We start from the raw sequence: 20,033 nt of genomic DNA on the forward strand, positions 1-20,033 counted from the left end.
GCTCAGCACAGGACAGACTGGACTAGAAGGCAGCTAAATGAAGAGGGAAAAGTTGATTTCTTGCACCATCTAACTGAAAATTAAGGGAGCACTTTTGGAAAACCCAAGATACACTGCCTATGTGCTTAAGGGACATACCCTGTCTTCTATTTCCCAGGTGTCCCATACTTGGGGACTTCGAGGAAAGGCTGAAGTAACTACTGGTGTTTTCTTCATTTGCTCATCCTCACCGAGAATCAATGTCTTCTCCCAAAATACCTCTGCCATGAAAAACGCGGATTCTCTACTCACAGGTTAGGTCATTTTGGGCAGGTCTATTACAGGCATAATGGCAGACGGTCACCATGGCTTTAACTGTAACGGCTGGCGGCCTGTGTTGGGATTCATGGGAGTCACCCACACCCCGAATGGCCTCTCGGGTGGAAAGAATAAACGATCCATGATGGCATTTCACATTCTGGCTGCATACTGGTCTTTTACTCTGTCCAACAGAAAGTGGAATAGGCTCATGCCCCAGCTTCAGCATCATCAGCCTTTGCGATGGTTGGTTTGAGAGAGCTGACTGCAAAGTGAGAGTCCAACTATTTCCTAGCCATGATCCAAGCAGGTGCAAAACCTGAAGCCACTTAGGGCGTAAAGGATTTCCAATACAAAACCTGCTGCTAATAATAATAATAATAATGGTATTTGTTAAGCGCTTACTATGTGCAAAGCACTGTTCTAAGCGCTGGGGAGGTTACAAGGTGATCAGGTTGTCCCACGGGGGGCTCACAGTCTTAACCCCCATTTTACAGATGAGGTAACTGAGGCCCAGAGAAGTTAAGGGACTTGCCCAAAGTCCCACAGCTGACAACTGGCAGAGCCGGGATTTGAACCCATGACCTCTGACTCCAAAGCCAAGGCTCTTTCCACTGAGCCACGCTGCTTCTCTAATATTTCTTTAAAATGTCATCTCCATTGCCATCGTATTTGCTCAAGTCTTCCAAATTATCTGCTGACTCTCACACCATAAATTGTAATTTCATTGACTATTCAAAATGGAAAGCACAGAGAAACAAGCTGAAAAGAGGATGAATCCAGTGCTAATTAATGGTATTTGAGTGTTTACCGTGTGCACGGCACGGTACTGTGCACTTAAGTACAAAGTTTGTTACAAGTGGAGAGGAATTAAAACCATAACTGAATTTTTAGTTCAGCAAGACTGAAGTTTATCTTTGCTAATCTATCTTATGGATGAGGCTGGCTTTATAAAAACATGAATGGCAGCTTCCCTGAGTGACAAGAGACTACCAGGTACTTCTTCATTGTAAGCAGGCTCCAGGAGCAGGGGCAGGGGGGAAGATACTAATATAACTTTCAGGATGTGACTTTCCTAGTTCTGCTTGGTCGGTTTTAATGATGAAGTCCAGAAAACTGAAAAGAAGTCCAGAAAATGGAAAAGATTCATAATAGGAGGTGGCTTCTCAACTATATAGACATCCTGCTGGAATGGCTCCCCTTCCCCGAGACCAAGTTCTGCCACAGAATCGTTTTTGGGGAATGCTGGAAGGCAGGAGCTTGTGGAGCTTAAAGCAAGGGACAAATGACTGTATGGCTTCCAACCTTTTCTGTGTGGGTGGCATCGCTGTTTCAGACAATGTTGATGTCTTGTGGCCTGCAATCAGAAGGGCCATGTTTTCCAGAACATTTGAAGATGAGAAGATAGGCAAATTGTCCTGAAATTCAGATCTTGAACCTGGAAGGGAGTGGCTGCCAGATCATATGCCCGCGTTTCCTCAGCAAATCTCCCTAACATTTCCAGGGAAGATGGAAAAAGATATGTCTATAGGAGAGGAAAATTTGCATACGCATGGCAAATATCTTTCTGATTAGCTAAGAAAGGAGAAGCAAAATAAAATGTTGCCACATGAGTCTCCAAGCTGGGTCTAGATTAGCAGTTACAAAGAATATCTAGTGGGGAACTTGGACTAGTGTTGGAATCGGAAAGAATCAATGCTCCTCTTATGCTGAAGGGTGGGAGGGTGCAGGGTGTGACATTCTCTAGCTCAAGGTGAATTAGCATCTGAGCCTGTTAGGAGTCAGAGAGAAAGAAAAAAAAACTGAAGGGAAACAGACTTGCCTTCCCTAAGACCAAGGGCGAGGGGAGGGTCCAGAGCCTGACCTCTTTCTGGTTATCCTGCCTGTTCTCTTTGAAAGCCTTTATGCTTTTCAAGGACAAGTACCAAGGGAAGAATGACTGGGGGATGATGATACCCACTTACAATGACCCACATACAACATCGCGTTTTCCTTTATATGATTCTCACTGGGAGCTAAAAAGATTGGCAGGTGTGTTTGTAGTAACAGGACTTTATGAATGTAGAAGAAAAACACAATGCAACCTAGAAAGGCGAATTCTGCAGCAGGAGCAAAAATAAAGCGGTTCTTTGGGGAGAATCCCGCCCTCAAAAGGTAAAAATCACTATCTGTGTTACATGATTTTTTTCTTCCCTTACCCAATATAGATATCGCATGAAGTCTGGCTTGAACAGCTTGCAACCTCTTCTTGTGATTAGAAAAGCCATGGGCCAGCCGTATGTGGGTGAATAGCAGCATCTGCAGAATGAGGAAAAACACAAATTTTCACTTTGTTACCACAACTGAAAACTCTTCACGCGGTTTCTTCCCTGTCTGATTTGAAATAGCTGAGCCCAACACAAAGGCTGACCACCTTTTATAAAAAACAACCAGATCACCTCTGTGTCCACCCCCCTCAAAAAAAGGCTAGCTGAAACCTCAAGTTACTATATCTGAAACACAAAAGCAACTAAAAGAGATTTTTTTTTTTTTAACAGCCCCTGCTTCTGCTCATTTCCCAACTGTTAAGTATTGGTCTGGAAACTGTGAACCTGTTCTGCTGCCTTTCTTGCCCATGAACTACCCAAGATGAGAACAGTGAACTCATTTTCAGCCAGCTATTAGCCCGAGAGACTCTCTGTGACTCACTGGACTGTGAAGCTACCTGAAGCGAAGACACTGAGCCTGTCCCCAGGTTTAGCCAATCTCCCACCAATCCCGCTCACAGTCCACTCCTCAGCACCCAGAATTCTGTATCAAAGGCTTATTACTCACAGAGTTCTCCTGAGGAGCACACATTACATGCACATGACTCCAATATTTTAGACCCACTCCAGACCCTATTTGTCTCTTTGGCCCCGTCAGGTGCTCAGTCTTTCTGAAGCCCCTCTGCCATCATCCAGGCTCCCCCACTCACCCGCCTCTCTGGATTTCCCTTTTACGGCTCGTATGTTGGTCTATGTTTGGTATCCAGACAAGATCACCTCTTGCGAGGTGGAGTGCAGGGTGAACTGTGTCCTAACATCGCTAATGAGTTTGTGTAGATGGCATCATCATTTCCTAGTTCACATATATTAGCCATTTTTTCTTTCGCTTAGCCTTGCCCTAACCCCCTCCACCTGCTCTTTTTGTTTTCTTCCCTTTAGATCCTATCTCTCCTCTTGCTTATGGTTATGGTTCTCCTACCTTCCAACAATAAGAACTGGAATATCAGCCATAAAGCCAGCTAATTCAAAGCAGCAGCAGAACAAGAAAATACATGAAAAGAGCCCGGTGCCAAGCCTGCTGAGTTAGTTCTACCAGAAGTGATTCATGTCTTCTAGACACGAACCCGTCTAGATTGTGAGCCCGATGCTGGGTAAGGACCGCCTCTATATGTTGCCGACTTGTACTTCCCAAGAACTTAGTACAGTGCTCTGCACACAGTAAGCGCTCAGTGACTGACAATGAATGAATTTCTGACAAGAATGTGAATCCTGGAACCCTCAGGGTTGACAAAACCTTTTACCACAATTAATATCCTATATTGAGTTTGCCAGGCCATTCTGATTACAACCTAGACTGTGAGTCCCATGTGGGACAGGGACTGCGTCTGACCCAATTAATCTGTATCTACCCAGCACTTAGAACAGTGTTCAGCACACAGAAGCAAATAAATATCTTGCATTGAAGATAATTTTAGGTAAAAAGTCATACCTGCTTGTCCTTTGGGATGCTATACATTTTGGTGAGAGATTCCATGATTTCAGAAGGACTTTCTGAAATCTGCAAGTAAAGGCAAAACTGTTAGACCCAAGAACTGGACAAAGTACAAACATTAGACCAGTGGTAAACATTCTTCTTACCTTGTCAAGTTGTTCTATATGAATATAATGTAGTGTATTACTGGTTGTCTGCAAAGGAAAAAAGAGGAAAAAGAACTGTTAGGAAATCTTGTGAGCATATCGGCTGCTTCTAATTCAACCTGGCACAAGCTGGCGGATAATAAATGCGCCACTCTGGGATGGGGCTTTGATGAAAAATTCCTGACCCAGAAATTACTGCTTTCCTATGGAGCCATAAAGTCCACCAATACTTGGAAAAGACAGGCCCAAGACAAGGGCTACAACGGTAAGGTAAGTGATTCTTGAGGTAACTTCTCTGGAAGGGGTGGGGGACAAAGGCCGCATTGTATCTTTCCAGAAGATAAAGACCCCCATAAGCACCTGAAGCTCTTAGCCCCTTTAAACACAAACTTAGTATCATATACATTATTTATTAAATTGCCATTTTTGTGGGAAAATTGGAACTACAAAAGAGAAACGTGCTTTGTTTTGGTTTTTTCCTCCCTAAAAATCCACCAGGGTGGCTTTCGGGTGCCAGTACAACCTAAAAATCAAACAGATGTTATTTTATATAGAGGACAACACCAACAACTTGCGAATACTAAGATATTTCAGTACCAATTTTGTTTTTAAACACCACCTCAAAGTTGTTAAGCACCACATGATTGAAGCAGGACCCTACAGGCAGTGCCTTGTGTGGATAGTGACTCTTCTCAGACTGGCTAAAGCCTCTCAAAAGTTTCATCTCTAATAACTCAAGGCACATTGCTATCCAGACCACCACACTGCTTGTTGGGCCTCACTGCTGAGAATGCTATTCACACACGAGACAGCCCAGTGCCTTTGCACGACAGCGCTAACGGATGAACACCTACCCCTTCCAGGTCTACAAACAGCCCCCAGCTTTAAGCTAGATCAAAATCCTCCAGAAGAGCTGGGTTTGTGTGACAAGGTCGGTCCCTTCCCCATTTGGAGTCATTTTTTGACATGAGCTCGGGGGCAAAGCAGAACAGCTAAGGAACACTTCCTCCGTTTAACTGAAGTTTCCTAGGAAATCAACCCCCATTACATTAGGCTGAAGACCCTACTAGAACAAGTCTGTATGAGACTCACCCTTTTCTCGACTTTGACCTCGGCCCCTGGCTCTGCATAGAATTCAAAGTGTAGTGTAGTTGCACTGGGTGGGTATTTCTGTGTATAAAGCACAGCACGGAATCAGATATTGAGTTTGAACTGAATTCGGAACAAAGCAGACGCCACAGAGACCCCCCCTAAACTCTACACATTCCCCCTGGAGTCCTAGCCTCCCTTCGAGCTTTCCTGACAATTTAGTGTAACGGTGGCAGCAGAACCATGAAAACCGGGGTCAGAAGCCTTGGTTTGACCTTGCGTTCTCTAGACTTTAAGGGCTCCGGCTAACTACAAATGGGACTGAGAAATGAGGTGACTTCTTAGTCTGATGACAGATTTCTCTCTCAGGGGATATGCCTTGCCTACCAGGAGATCATAGCCAATTACAAGGGGAAAACAAACAGATAAAAACCTGCTTTGGGGAACACAGGTGAACAGGGAAGGTCAAGAATTAAGCCTGAGGATAGCATCTTCGTGTCAGAGAAGGAGAGAAGAGTGTTCCAGCGTTCCAGCCAAGCGACTTGTGCAGCAGCTGGTCCAAGCTTTTTCTAACACTGACATGAAATCCATTCATCCCTCCAAAAGCATCACTCCTCTCTTTGAGCAAAGCCTACAGCACTCCGAGCCACGTTGAAAATTTGCAATCCATCACCTTTTATCAATTCACACATCATCTGACTTGCTATTCTGCGGAGACAGGCCAGCCTGGAGTAAAGACTGACTCTGCCACATTTCACTTCCTCCTTTTCATCCCAAAGTGAAAAATGGCAACCGACATAGGAATGAGAAAGAAAACTGAACTACCTGCTAACATGCCTTGAGGCGCCAAGACTCAATTCCAATCAATGGGAGTTCACAATTCTGAGTATCCTATAATCATTTAACTAAAGGGGGACCCAAGGACAAGTAAAGTTGGCCCCCTGCTTCGGAAACCCAAAGTGCCCTGCATCACGATATAATCAGTCAGTCCTGAGTAGCCCAAGGTGCTTCCACAGAACCAAGAATGCACATTACGAATTTTTGGCACTAACAGATCGCACTGGGAGCTCACAGTTTCTGTCCCCAGGAAGTCGAGTCATTTTTTAAAAAAAAATTTCTCGGGTCAAATGGCACGTTTCAGTCAAAACTTACCTGAGACAGATACTGAGATGCAGATCCCATGTCACCCTGGACATGACTCCACTAAAAGTATGTGAGCATCAAGCAAGATGGGAAAGCAACTCTATTAAAAAGATCTGTCCCACGTTTTCACCTCAGTGTAAACGCTGATCCGCTTAACACACAAAGGTCATATTCAACAGTCACTTTGGCCCTCAGATGAGCTACCTTACCTACCGAAAGGAATACGTCCAGGTAAGGCAAGCCAGGCAGCAGCCACAACTATTGTGGACATTTAAAAGGGTTCAGAGGGGAAGGGGCAGCATGACAACAGCATGCAGCTCACCCATCACGATTCTCCATCTGGCTCAAACTCCAAGGCTGCCTCAATTCATAAACTACACCCCAACCTTCATCCCATTTCTTAGGGGCACAGCTCTGCCACTAGTACGATGCCAGAAAACATCCTCTCCGGACAGTACAGAGTCAACGTACTTTCCCACGTTTGTTAATGCATTTAAAACATTCAGTAAACAAACTGAACCGGAAGCTGAGCTTTGCCAAAATAACACGTGGCTAGATCCTGGTTTCTTCTCAATTACTGAGTGAGCTGAAGGAGATCCAAACCCAACCATTTCAAAAACCACATTAAAAGAATCAAAAGGCCTCATTTTACCACAACTACCTCACTTCATGAGAAAAAGATATGTTAGCTATCAAGGCCTTTCCTTTAGGCACTGGGAATAATAGGCAGTGTCACTATGGAATGACCCACAAATAGTGAAAAGGCAAAAATACCAAAAGAAGAAAAAAAAATCCCAGACTCAAAAGGCAATACTTACCAACATGTGCAAGTCTCTACAACACTCTGCTAGTCCAAAACCGTTCTCCTTTCCACCCCAGCTCTGTGGAAAAATAAGTAATCGTTACTACTCACTTTAACGCCTAGTTCCAGGCCCAGTCTGGATAATGCTAACATAACATTGACTTAAGTTACCCATACGTATCAATACAAGTCATCAGGGAATGTAGTTTCACATAAACACCCTTGTCAATAAGCTGCCACTATTCCAGGTGAATACTTCAGACCAAAAATCTAAAAGGGATTTTTATTTATTGTATTATTTTGTTCTAGTGGGATTTTTTTCCCCCAGACTAATTTAGCTACCCTGTGCCCTGGAGCTTAAATTTAGACACCCTGAAGTTTAAATAGATGAGTAAGAATGTGTCAAAAACTTCCTAATATTGCTTAAAGAGTATACGGGAGGGGGGAAAGAATCTCATGTTTGGGGTGGCTTTCTAATTCTAACTCCAAAAATGTGACAATGCATAATTGAAATTTAAAAAATAAAAATAAAAATCATTTTTTAATATTGGGCCATTCTGAATCTAGTCTGAAGAAAAAAACAAATCACCTTCCCAGAAAAGTCCACCACCTGTATGTGCAATGAGAACAGAGGAGGAAGGGTCGGAGGAGGGAGCGTGAACCCTCTGGGTCATATAATTGTGTATTCATTTAATCTGTATGCCCCAAATGACTAAAAGAAATGCTTAACGGTATGCAAATGATTCATATTTATGGATAATAATACTTTCATGAAACCCATCAGAAACAGATGCAACCCTATGGATCCACCATTCTCTTTTTGCCCACCAAGTGACAAAGCAGAAAACGTCATAAAAGTATATCATACATCTAAAAGTGTACAGTTCCTAGCACTGAAAAAGTTTTGTGGGGGAAATAGTCAATACCTGCCCCCAGCCCCCCAATCTAACTCCCAATTATTCAAGCACTGATTACTGAGAATTCCAATAGTCTTAAATGAGCTCTGTTATTGCTTGCCCAACTTAATTACTCTGATCTTTCTACATTGTACAGCTGGGACATCTGGGTCGGACCTCAGAGCCAAAATGCAAAAATTTCTTTTGAATTTTGCAGGCACAGACATGTGTAATGGCTAAACTATCCTCATCTAGAGCCAGGAAGTGATTTATACTATGACAACCAATAAGAAGTTTGGAGTTGAGGAAAGCAAGGAAAACACTGGCATTAACATATACCACTAGAAAAAGATGGGGGCAATAAAGGAGAGTGGTGGGAGAGCAAACTGAACAAAGAAAAACCGACACAGAGGTGACATCTCCCATGACAGAAAATGGGCCACTGTAAGATGCAGTGGGCAGGTCTGACTTACTAGGTAACTTCTGGAAAACTGGAAGTGTGATTTTTTTTTTTTAAGGGATGGGAAAACCTATGCTTCAGTCTCCCTACAAATTCATTCAATCGTAATTATTGAGCGCTTACTTTACACAGAGCACTCTACTAAGTGCTCACCTACTATGTGACCTGAAAGATATCCACTTTCCCCAATTAGCAAGATAAGGCTGGATAAATATTGGGAATTTATTTCCCTACTGGCCTTCCTGCAACCCAAGTTCCATCGCGATATCCAGTCTGTCCTCCTATTTCACCTATTGCTATGTTGTCCTAAACAGTTTAAGCAGTTAAGCTCAAATGTCAGGGTAGGCTACGGGTTTTGGTTTTTTTAATGGTATTTTGTTAAGTATTTACTATGTGCCACACACTTTATTAAGCACTGGGTTAGGTTAGATACAAGCTCATCAAGTTGGATAGGGGCCATGTCCCACAGTCACACTGTGATTACTGAGTCACAGAGAAGTTAAGTGACTTGCCCAAGGTTATACAGGAGACAAGTAGCAGAACCAGGATTAGAATCCAGGTCCTCTGACTCCTGGGCCCGTGCGTTAACTATAAGGCCATGCTGTTTCTTTGCTCGCAAAAAGCAGCTTTAATTTTGGTTTGTCATTAACTCACTGTACCATCCTGAATATCACTTCTACAAGCACTGAACTAGAACTACATTTCACCAGACAGGGTGCTTTCTTTCTGTCTCCAAGTATTCTGAGCTGTACTACCCTAAAATGACTTCACTGAACAAAGACTGGCCTCACTCAACCCCTAATCAAAATTATTTGGGTCCGCAAGAATAGAATAATTATATCAGAAAAGAGAAACAAGGATGTAGAAACATTTACTCAGCAAACAGGATCAAGACGCAGGTCCTATTCCTCAGCCTCTAAGGTTCCAACAAATGGGAATTAAGAAAGGTGGTTGCTAAAAGTCCCCTCTATAACCAGTCATTTTCTTTACACTATGGTCTAATGGATGGGAGAAACCTGATCTAATGCTGCCTGGATAGACAGGTGACTGTCAACTTTTCGGGATCAGATACAAATTGCATGCAAGCTCCTGCAAGACCAGTAAATGTCTTAATGGAAATAAATGTCCCGTTCAGGACAATAGTGAGTTTAGACATCCTTAGAAGTACCTTCCAACGATTTTAAGTGGTCATCTCAAGTTGCTCCCAGTAGGAATGATCACTGAAAATTTATGAACATGATCACTACGAGGATTTAATAGACTGGTGCTTTCAATCATGCCAACATGACAGTTTTAAGGTCCTGCTCACTTCTCCCTTTCTACCAATTGCTCAGGCAATTCACTTCTCAGGCACCATGCGGCTAGAAATCTGCAGCATGCTTGACTTCCCAAAGAAAACGTATTTAACGTCTACCATGAACTCAGAACTAGCCTAGACTGTGGGAGAACACCTGCTGGGTTCTTGAGATTGCTCATCCACTGCCCCTAACATGACTTTCTGCGGGTCCAGTTCTAAAATAGGAAAAAAAAAATTCAAAACTTAAACCTAACAGGATGTGTGCAGGCTCACCTCAAACATCATCTGTCTACAACATCCTGGATTGTGTATCAAAGTCCTAAAATACTGAATCCAGTAATCTGTGGCTTGAAAAGAAATGGGCCACAAATGTGGAGCTTGACAGGAGAAGAGAGGCCGAGAGAGCCAGAAGCTCCTTATTTGGATTGGCATCTGCACTTCGTGCTAGAAACACAGGCAAATATAAAGAGTCAAAACAAACCCTAGAATTCACTAAGGAGGGGTTTGGTTGGACTCCAAAATAGCCATTAGAAAGATGTATAATTTGCATGAACAGTTCCCATATATACTCTGATAAAGCAGCGTGGCTCAATGGAAAGAGCCCGGGCTTGGGAGTCAGAGGTCATGGGTTCTAATCCCGGCTCCACATGTCTGCTGTGTGACCTTGGGCAAGTCCCTTAACTTCTCTGAGCCTCAGTTACCTCATCTGTAAAATAAGGATTAAGACTGAGTCCCACAAGGGACAACCTGATCACCTTGTATCCCCCCAGCGCTTAAAAACAGTGCTTTGCACATAGTAAGTACTTAACAAATGCCATCATCATCATCATTATTATTATTATTATAAAATATATGGGTCTCCAAGGAGAGAATAGAAAGATGCATTGATTGCATCAAATCTCCCTTGTACGTTGACAGACCTTAGCAAAAGAGGTATACTCAAAATATACATAATTTTGACTAACATGCCAATTAAACACCTTCCTACTGCTTAGTGTTTATTGAATCTTTGAATTATAAAGCCAGGTCATTGTTTGATATCTGAGCCCAACATTACAGTCAAGCACTGTATATGTCGTCTTACCCTCTCCCCACATGACCCAATTTAAGCAATTCCCAATGAATCAATCTCGGAGCAAGCTCTGCTCCAGCTGTGCTGATTTCCAAGGCACTGAGAAAACCTAGAGCAGATAACCAGAAGCTGGGTTGGGGGGGGGGGGGGGAGAGAAAGGCAATTTAATAAAGAAATGGATGGTGCAGAAGCCAATGACTTAATGGAATACCAGGTCAGGAATCCTTACCCAATAAGGATCTCCTCAAACTGTCAATACAATATATAATTGCAAAACGCCAAAAGAGATAAAGGGATTATGGTTTCTCCATTACCAGCTAGAATCTTGGGAGTGAAGTCTAGCATCAATTTTCAAAAGAGGAAATAACATTATAGGTATGACTGAAAACCCCAAAGGAGGAACATCTATACACATGGGCGGTCAGAAAGAGTTGGCCTGCTTCCGGAAGCTATTTATGTCTGCCTCCCCCACTAGAACGTGAGCGCGCTGCGGGCAGGGAACGTGTCTACCAATTCTGTTGTGCTGTACCCTCCTTGCTCTTGGTACAGTGCTCTGCACACAGTGAGCACTCAATTACCTTTGACTGATTTTAAAAAGTGGCCGCTGTTCAACCGAAGCTGGACTTCTTCATTTGAGTTGAAAAACAACTAGCAAGGTCAGCAGGACAGACTTACTTGTGCAATCTCCTACAAGGGGCTAATAACTACACTACACTTTCTCATTTATTTACAACTGTGATATGCACAGAAGGTGTAAGTACCATTCATAATAATGGCGGTACTCTTCTGGGGACAAACTATAGCAGCAGTTAAGCAAGAAGCACCTTGACTTGGGAGATAAGCAATTACGCAGGCTTTACCAAATGACTGCATGGCTTCCTTGGGCTTGTCCACAAAAGAAGCTTACTGTGAGATACTTCATCTCTTTGGAGAGTGTTGCTCTCTGTCAGGGTGCAGAGAGTTGGCTGGGGAGAACCCGAAAGGCTTTGCATGCTGGAATCGGTGTAAGGGGGAAGATGCAAAAATCAACCCAAATTTCAGATCCTAGCTCTGGAACAGGGGGGTCTGTCAGATTGTAGTGGGAATTGTGACCATAGTGACAGAAAGGTAGTCAAGGAATGCTTCAGTGAGAAGATGGGTTTGGAAGTAGGGAAGGCGGAGGGGATTTGGTCATGAATAATGTAGATAACATTCTAGACTTAATACTAAAAGATACCACAGCCTCACAACAGCCATAACTATTTGAAGGGGCTACAGTTGGAGAAAGCGAGGGAAACAAACAGTGGAGAAACAGAAATAGCTTTTGTATTTTAGAAATGATGAAGTCAACTGACCTTCATACCACTTAAAATAAATCTGCTCTTGGGAGAATCTGACCAGATGCTTTTTGCAAGTGGTCCAGGTTAGACTTTTCGTATAGTGGTTTCTACATTTAGACTCCTTACTCAGTGTACTTTTTAATTACTGAGGTTACAATACTGCTCTCTCCTGAAATTCACTCATCTGAAACATTTCAATTCAGAACTCACGGGCAATGGTGTGGTGATAAAGCCAGTTCAGTCTCCTACCTAAACAAACCTAGTGTTGAAAATCCCGGACAACTGGGTGATTATGGCAGGGGGGTAAAGCCGAACCTACTGTCCACCAATGCGGTCTGCATTCACACCCATCTACGGGGCTTCTTAGAGAGGTGCCCGAGACTCACCTCGGCTAAATGCTGAAGCCGGGATAGCAATGGCGTCCTCTTGTCAGAGCCCAGCCGGGTGATGTAGTTCGATCTCTTGCTGAACACATACAGAAGGTTAAGCACAGCCAGCACAACTTGCATGTCAGACGACGCCAGTAATGTCGTTAAGTGCTACAACCAAAAAAGGAGGAAAACTTGAAGCGGTAGGTGTTTCCCACGCTTATACGCACGCAATTCAACTTGTGAAAACACGCTCTTCTGGCTCGGTCTCTTGCCTACCTCTATGGAACTGTAGAGGTGACGAGAAAAGCTGTATTCTATGAGCAAGGCCGTGAAGTTTAATACAGCCAATAAGAGGGATTTCAGCTGTTCCTTTTCTGGCCTGTCGCACACCAACATCCAAGACATGTTCTCCACTGTCTGCCCAGCATCTGCCAAAATGCCATCGAAGCGGTCCAACAGGTCCACCCAGTGGTACAGCTCGCACTGAAAGAGGGAGGCAAAAAGAAGGCTGAGACAAGTACCAACCACACTCGAGGTATTTCACTAAAAGGCTCTTCAAAAATGACCCTCTTGCCTACGAGCAACAGCTTTAGGGCTGAGAGACTCAAGGAAGGAACCAACGACATCCTCCTCTAATATACCACCACCTTTAGCCAAAAACTTAAATAGACTCCCATGGCCTTGCCCTCCCTCTTACAAAGGGTACACCCAACTTACGCACCTTCCCAATATTCCATGTTTTGATCTGCTGGAGTTCCAGAAGAAGCTGCTCATCATTGCAAACCTTAAGTTTGTCTATCAGTGCCCTGCAGTCCGCAGGCTGAAAGAAAACAAAAATGGTCTTACATTGTGGGCACGTTTCTGCAGAAGGCTACTATCTGAACGTTAGATTTCTAGTCAAAGGAGAGAAAAGTACAATGTGGACCTCCACACAAAGGGCAAGGGAGGAATGTGGTAATGTAAAGGGTTAAAGGAAATAGCACTTTTCAATTTTTTTAAATGTGGTATTTGTTAAGTGCTTACTATGTGCCAGGCACTGTACTAAGCACTGGGGTAGATCCAAGCTAATGAGGTTGGACACAGTCCAAGACCCGCACGGGGCTCAGTCTAAGTCCTACTTTTCAGATGAGGTGAGACACAGAGAAGTTAAGTGACTTGCCCAAAGTCACACAGCGGACAAGGGGTGGAGTCAGGATTAGAATCCAGGTCCTCTGACTCCCAGGATGGTGCTCGTTCCACTAGGCCACACTGCTTCTCTGATGTCCTGCTTCCCTACTGTCCTTTTCACCACACTCTTTAGGCAGGGTAATAATAATAATAATATTTGTTAAGTGCTTACTATTTGCCAGGCACTGTTCTAAGTGCTGGGGTAGATACAAGGTAATTCATTCATTCATTCAATCGTATTTATTGAGCGCTTACTGTGTGCAGAGCACTGTATTAAGCGCTTGGGAAGTACAAGTTGGCAACAGAGACGGTCCCTACCCAAAAGTGGGCTCACAGTCTGGGTAATTAGGTCGGACACAGTCCCTGTCCCACATAGGACTCACAATCAATCCCCATTTTACAATCAATCAATCGTATTTATTGAGTGCTTACTGTATGCAGAGCACTGTACTAAGCGCTTGGGAAGTACAAGTTGGCAACACATAGAGACAGTCCCTACCCAACAGTGGGCTCACAGTCTAGAAGGGGGAGACAGAACCAAACATATTAACAAAATAAAATAAATAGAATAGATATGTACAAGTAAAACAGAGTAAGAACCGAGGCACAGGGCAGTTAAGTGACTTGCCCAAGGTCACACAGCAGTGTCGGAATTAGAACCCATGACCTTCTAACTCCCAGGCCTGGGCTCTATCCACTAGGCCAAGCTGCTTCGAGAATAAAGAACTGTATATTCCATTTGGGGAAGGCCTGCCTTTAAAGTGCGAACTGAATAAAGGATTTCATTCAGGCAAGTAAATTAAATAAAAAGACCGGTCCAAATTACAAGGTTAGCATTAGGGGCTACTAGCCAGACCCAGACAAGCAGACACACACTTATGTTGTGCAAGCATGACTTTCTTCTTTCTTGGCTCCTAGGCACTGAGGTTTCAGCGCCCCAAGGTAATTGAAAAGTACATGTGGTAGACTGAGAGCCCCAGGGACTGCATCTAACAATTGCAGTGTATTTTTTCCCCCAGAGCTTAGAACACTGCTCTGTACACAGAAAGCACATAAACTATTCCTACTAGTCATCTGAACACCAAACCAGAAGTCCTAGAAGGCTTTAAGTTTTAGGAAGTGTGAGATGCAGTGGAGAGTCTGAGCCTGGCCTAAGGACTCAGAGCCTCCAGAATCCATTTCTGTGGTTCTTGTTAAGCGCTTACTATGTGTCAAGCACTGTTCTAAGCACTGGGGTAGGTATAAGATAATCAGGTTAGACCCAATCCATGTCCCACATGGGGCTCAGAGTCTTAATCCCCATTTTAAAAGTGAGGAACTGAAGCACAGAAGTTGAGTGACTTGCTCAAGTCACACAGCAGATAAGTGGTGGAGCCAGGATTAGAACCCAGCTCCTAAATCCCAGGCCTATGCTCTTTCCACTAGGCTACGCTGCTTCTCTAGAGTCCACGTAAGACTCTACCATGTGTCACCCTTAGAGAATGGCTTGAATTTGGCAACTGAGGACATACCTTTTTATGTATTCAGTGTTATTTCTATGTCAGTTTATTTCTTAGAAAGTGTCTTAAGGAGAAACAACAGTAAATATCTGTAATCACGGCACACCCATTATCTAATATAATCACGATGCATTCTATACCAATTAGGTTGTGGCATAACTGAACCTGGGATACCAGCTTCGAGTTGTTTTAAAGTTATCTGCAATTAACAACTTATGTTGGGATACCAATGTAGATTGACAACTGAATATAACAACATTTTGCTTTTGGCATTCCACATCATCTTAAGCCACCTTTATTATAACCAAGGATGTGCGATGACCATAACTGGTTTCATGTTTTCTTCTACATAGCCCAGCTGAAGTGGAAATTCAGAACATGGAACAAGGTGCAGTTGGTCTCCCTCCTCACTTTTCTATGAGCTTGAAAAAAATTAAAAGCTTCTGAGTACTTACAGCCTCAGTAGGCGTTTTCTTCAGTTTAGTCCTGTCCACTTTCATTTTTGTGATTCTTCGGGACACTGCAAGAAAAGGACATCAAGTCAGAACACAAATGCAAGTCAAATGCAATCTGCACGTCACTAGCGAGGGTCCGGAACGGAGGCAGAGAAAGTACTTAAAGTTAGACAAATAATTAAAATCCTGAAATTAATTTTAACTGCCAATTCTGCCCCACATCCCAATCAATGTGTTATCACAGAGACAATCCAGCAACAAAATGCCACATCACTTCATTCCAACAACTGAGATTGCAAGGTGTAAATCAAAGGGAAAACACATGTTGTCCGGAATATGATGGTGAGACCCCTGAGCACAAGTGAAAAACTATTCTACCCCTAATTTTCTAGGAGATCATGACGACCCATCTCAGGGCCTGCAGTGTGTATTATCAAGCAAGATGTACCCAATGCAAGATGGAGGAGAGATGTCCTCGGGCACTGGGAAGCTTTCAAACATGCCCCACCCCAGTCAGATTGGAGTGGGGAATACCAACCCTACCCACAGTTCACTGACTGACTGAACTTGGGACTTAAGGACCAAACTTCACCTCTGCAGGGCTGTAGGTGGAAGGATGTGACTGTATTTTGTAATCCTCTTCTACTTCTTTCAGCACTCCACAACAATTCAAAGCCCTACGTATTTATTACTCTTTATTTATTTTACTTGTACATATCTACTCTATTTTATTTTGTTAATATGTTTTGTTTTGTTCTCTGTCTCCCCCTTCTAGACTGTGAGCCCACTGTTGGGTAGGGACCGTCTCTATATGTTGCCAACTTGTACTTCCCAAGTGCTTAGTACAGTGCTCTGCACACAGTAAGCGCTCAATAAATATGATTGATTGATTGAAGGCTCACCTCCTCCAGGAGGCCTTCGCAGACCAAGCCCCCCATTTCCTCAGCTCCCCCCTCCACATCGCCGACTCGCTCCCTTTGCTCTATCCCCATCTCCCCATCCCACGGCACTTGGGGGTGTGTGTATATATATTATATATATTAATATATATTAAATATGTACATTTATATTGATGCTTGTTTACTTGTTTTAATGTTTGTCTCCCCCCTTCTAGACCGTAAACCCGGGCTGGGCAGGGATTGCCTCTCTTTACTGCTGAACTGTACTATCCAAGTGCTCAGTACAATGCTCTGCACACAGTAAGTACTCAGTAAAAATGAATGAATGAAAGGTAGAAGCCCCGCTCTAATGACAATTTTGAAAAAGAGTACTAGGAGGCATGCACACTCAGGAGGGAAGGAGGACACCCCTTCTAGACAAGCACATCTTCCTATGGTACGGACACAAGACATGGGCCCCCTCCAGCCACACTTTAACAAACACCATCCTTAAAGGTTTACAAGGAAAGAAGTTTTCCCTATTGGTTTGAATTTTCATATGGGAAATACCCCTACAGGATTTCAACTCTGGAAATTAAAATAGAAAAAAAAATAACAAAAACCCCCAAACCCTAAGTTTTGAGGTGTGCATTTTATAGAAAAATTAAACACCTGCATGGGTGTGGTTAACTAAAAGATGCAAGCAAGAATTTTAGAATCTAAGCAAGAGGCATTAAAAATGATATTTTAAGAATAGAAAGGAAAAGAGTAAGCCCATGAGCTTGTGTTGAGAGGTTCAGATACACAATTAATCCAGGAAAATACAAAAGAAAACTGTCACCAAGAGACAAATTTGAAAATGAGCACATGGGAGGCCACACTTAGGTTAATTAATTACTCTACTACAGGCCTTTTGGAGCAGATCCAAAGATGAAAGGGGAAGGCCAGAAAATAACTTTACTGTGCAATGACTGTTCTCTGACCTATGCTTTAAATTGGCTACATGAATTGAAAGTTTATTAAAACCTACTGCAGGGCCAAAACTCATCACAATAACCAAAAAGCAACCCTGGTATATTGTGGAAAAAAAAAAACAAACCCAAAACAGCACATCACTACAACACAAACTTTGCCAAAAGGATAAGCACTCTAAATTCATCTACATAAATTCACAGCTACAAATGGCAAAAAAAACACTGACATTTTGCTAGTTTCCTTTCCAGGGATATTGTTTCCCAGCTAAATATCTTTAAAACAATAGAAATTTGTCTATTATGTATTTTATAGCTGTCTAAACAAAAGACCCCACAGAAAGGATATGTCTCTTTGAAATTGCCTAAATTTGATTTTCTTCTATCATATTTAAGGTTCCATTCTTTCCCAAATCACCAACTGATCTACATTTAGATTTGCTAATTGTGATCCAGATTTCATCTTTTACACGGCCTCATTTCCATCGAACAGCAACTCTCCTTAATTTCACAATCTAGGCTCAGCAGGAAGAGAGAAATCAGTGCTGTGAATCCCAAATGACTCACTCCTGTTCCCAATCACCGAGAAAAGCGGACTCAGCGGCTAATATTCCTGAAGAATGACCAATGGTACCAAAAGAGCAGAGGGTGTAGTCATTTCTGCTATGACGTGTGTACGTGTGTTCTTGAAAACTGTTCCAACAATTATATATACCACTGAGTAAATGGTCATTCATGAGTTTGGGGTGCAGCTGGTTTTAAGACCCACTATGACTATATCTACCACTAAGCAGAGGGCTTCATGTCTTTGCCACTTTTGTTATTTACTGTACCAACCTTACTTGCCAAAAATCTTTAGTACTTAACAGTACAGTGATGGAGTCTCTTTATCAGGACGGTGGGCTAGCCTTGGTCCTGAGATTTCTGGACTGAGAACCTGTTCAATTAAATAGGATTCTAGGGAGAGGGCTTTGTGCAGCCCCATTTATACTTTCATCCTTGTCTATCATGTTCCTGCTGGGCCAGCTTAAGGAGTGAAGAGGCAAAAGGGGGCAGTTTGGAAAAACTGAGGCAGAAGCTGGGGAGTGGAGCTGCATCTCTTTTTGATCAGTGCCATGCATACTTACAAACTTTTCTTATTCAAAGGTGTTTACTGAGTGCTTACGGTGGGCAGACCACTGTCCTAGGCCCTTGGGAGAGCACAAGACATTTGGTGGAAACAATTCCTGCTCTCAAAGAGCTTACAATTTGGGGAGGAGCAGGGGGAGACGGTCATCAAAACAAATTTCAGATTGTGAACAGATTATTGGGGAAATGGGTGGTTGTTGTGGATTATATTATCTCCTTGAGACCTAATGGAAAGAGCACAAGCTTGGGAGTGATAACCCAGGTTCTGTATCTACCTCTGTCCACCTGCTGAGTGACCTTGAGCAAGCACTTAACTTCTCTGTGCCCTTTTCCTCAGCTGTAAAATGGGGATTCAGTGCCTGTTTTTCTTCCTGATCAGATTGAGCCTTCTGTGGGACATGGACTCAGTCCATGTGGTTAACTTTTATCTACCCCAGCGCTTACAACAGTGCTTGATATACAGCAAACATTTAAAAAAAATACTATAATAATAATAATCCCAGAACAGACTAATGTTGCGGAAGGTATGTTCCCCTAAAACTCCCACTGTATAAAAATCAATTCATTTAATGAACATGTGTTAAAGCAAAGCAAACTATTCTTCAAAACAAACATTTTTAAGACAGTCACTAGGATTTTATTCTAGTAAAACAATGCTAACTTACTGGGACAACTGCTTTCCTCTCTCTGCTCTAATACACATTCCCTCCCCCATTCAAATCAGCCAAGTCAAATCAAGTTTCTTACCCTCAAAAGCATTAAAACAAACAAAAAGACCCCACCAAAAACCCTAGCTCCTTCTGGAAGCAGTCCTCAAAATTATTTCTCAATTCCCTTACCATAACCAACTTTCTGTAGCGCTGATGTGTATATGTGTGTTTCATTTACCTATTTACCTATCTTGTAAAGGTGTACCTAACAATTTGTGTATAGCAGCACGCCTGCTTGTCTCCCTGACCTCCGTTGGACTGTAAACTCCAAAATTTCAACTGTATGTTCCCAAGCACCCAATAAATGATCAATATTGATGAGGAAGAAGAAAATCAGTTCCCCCATCTACCCTACCTCGCTGATCCCCTACTATAACCCAATGTGTACGCAGCTCCTCTAATGCCAACCTAATTACTGTACTGAGATCTTGGCTTTCGCTACCAACCCCATGCCCATATGTTCTCCCTTTGGTTTCCTCATTTATATCCAACAGGCCACTACTCCCCCCGCGCCTTATCAAAGCCCACTATGACTGTATCTCCAAGAGGCCTTCCTTGATTAAGGCCTCATCATCCCATTTCACCCTCCGTTTTT

At 42.9% G+C, this 20,033-nt stretch overlaps 1 protein-coding gene across 7 annotated transcripts in view; it reads right to left on the reverse strand.

The window, feature by feature from the left end:
- The window catches only part of HUWE1 (HECT, UBA and WWE domain containing E3 ubiquitin protein ligase 1), a 139,028-nt gene that overhangs the window by 84,769 nt on the left and 34,226 nt on the right, over positions 1-20,033 (reverse strand). For 6 of the 7 annotated variants that reach the window (XM_038747643.1, XM_038747642.1, XM_038747644.1 and 3 more), the window contains exons 2-10: positions 15,752-15,816; positions 13,352-13,450; positions 12,907-13,113; positions 12,646-12,798; positions 7,232-7,294; positions 5,274-5,351; positions 4,182-4,229; positions 4,033-4,101; positions 2,496-2,595 (exon numbers count right to left, since the gene is read on the reverse strand). In XM_038747643.1, coding sequence (XP_038603571.1) covers positions 2,496-2,595; positions 4,033-4,101; positions 4,182-4,229; positions 5,274-5,351; positions 7,232-7,294; positions 12,646-12,798; positions 12,907-13,113; positions 13,352-13,450; positions 15,752-15,796 — 862 coding nt within the window. In that variant the 5' untranslated portion in view covers positions 15,797-15,816. The remainder of the gene's footprint in view (positions 1-2,495; positions 2,596-4,032; positions 4,102-4,181; positions 4,230-5,273; positions 5,352-7,231; positions 7,295-12,645; positions 12,799-12,906; positions 13,114-13,351; positions 13,451-15,751; positions 15,817-20,033) is intronic. The other variant, XM_038747647.1, reaches the window with a different exon arrangement.

The sequence above is a fragment of the Tachyglossus aculeatus genome, chromosome 6 (genome assembly GCF_015852505.1).
Source record: "Tachyglossus aculeatus isolate mTacAcu1 chromosome 6, mTacAcu1.pri, whole genome shotgun sequence".
NCBI lineage: Eukaryota > Metazoa > Chordata > Mammalia > Monotremata > Tachyglossidae > Tachyglossus > Tachyglossus aculeatus.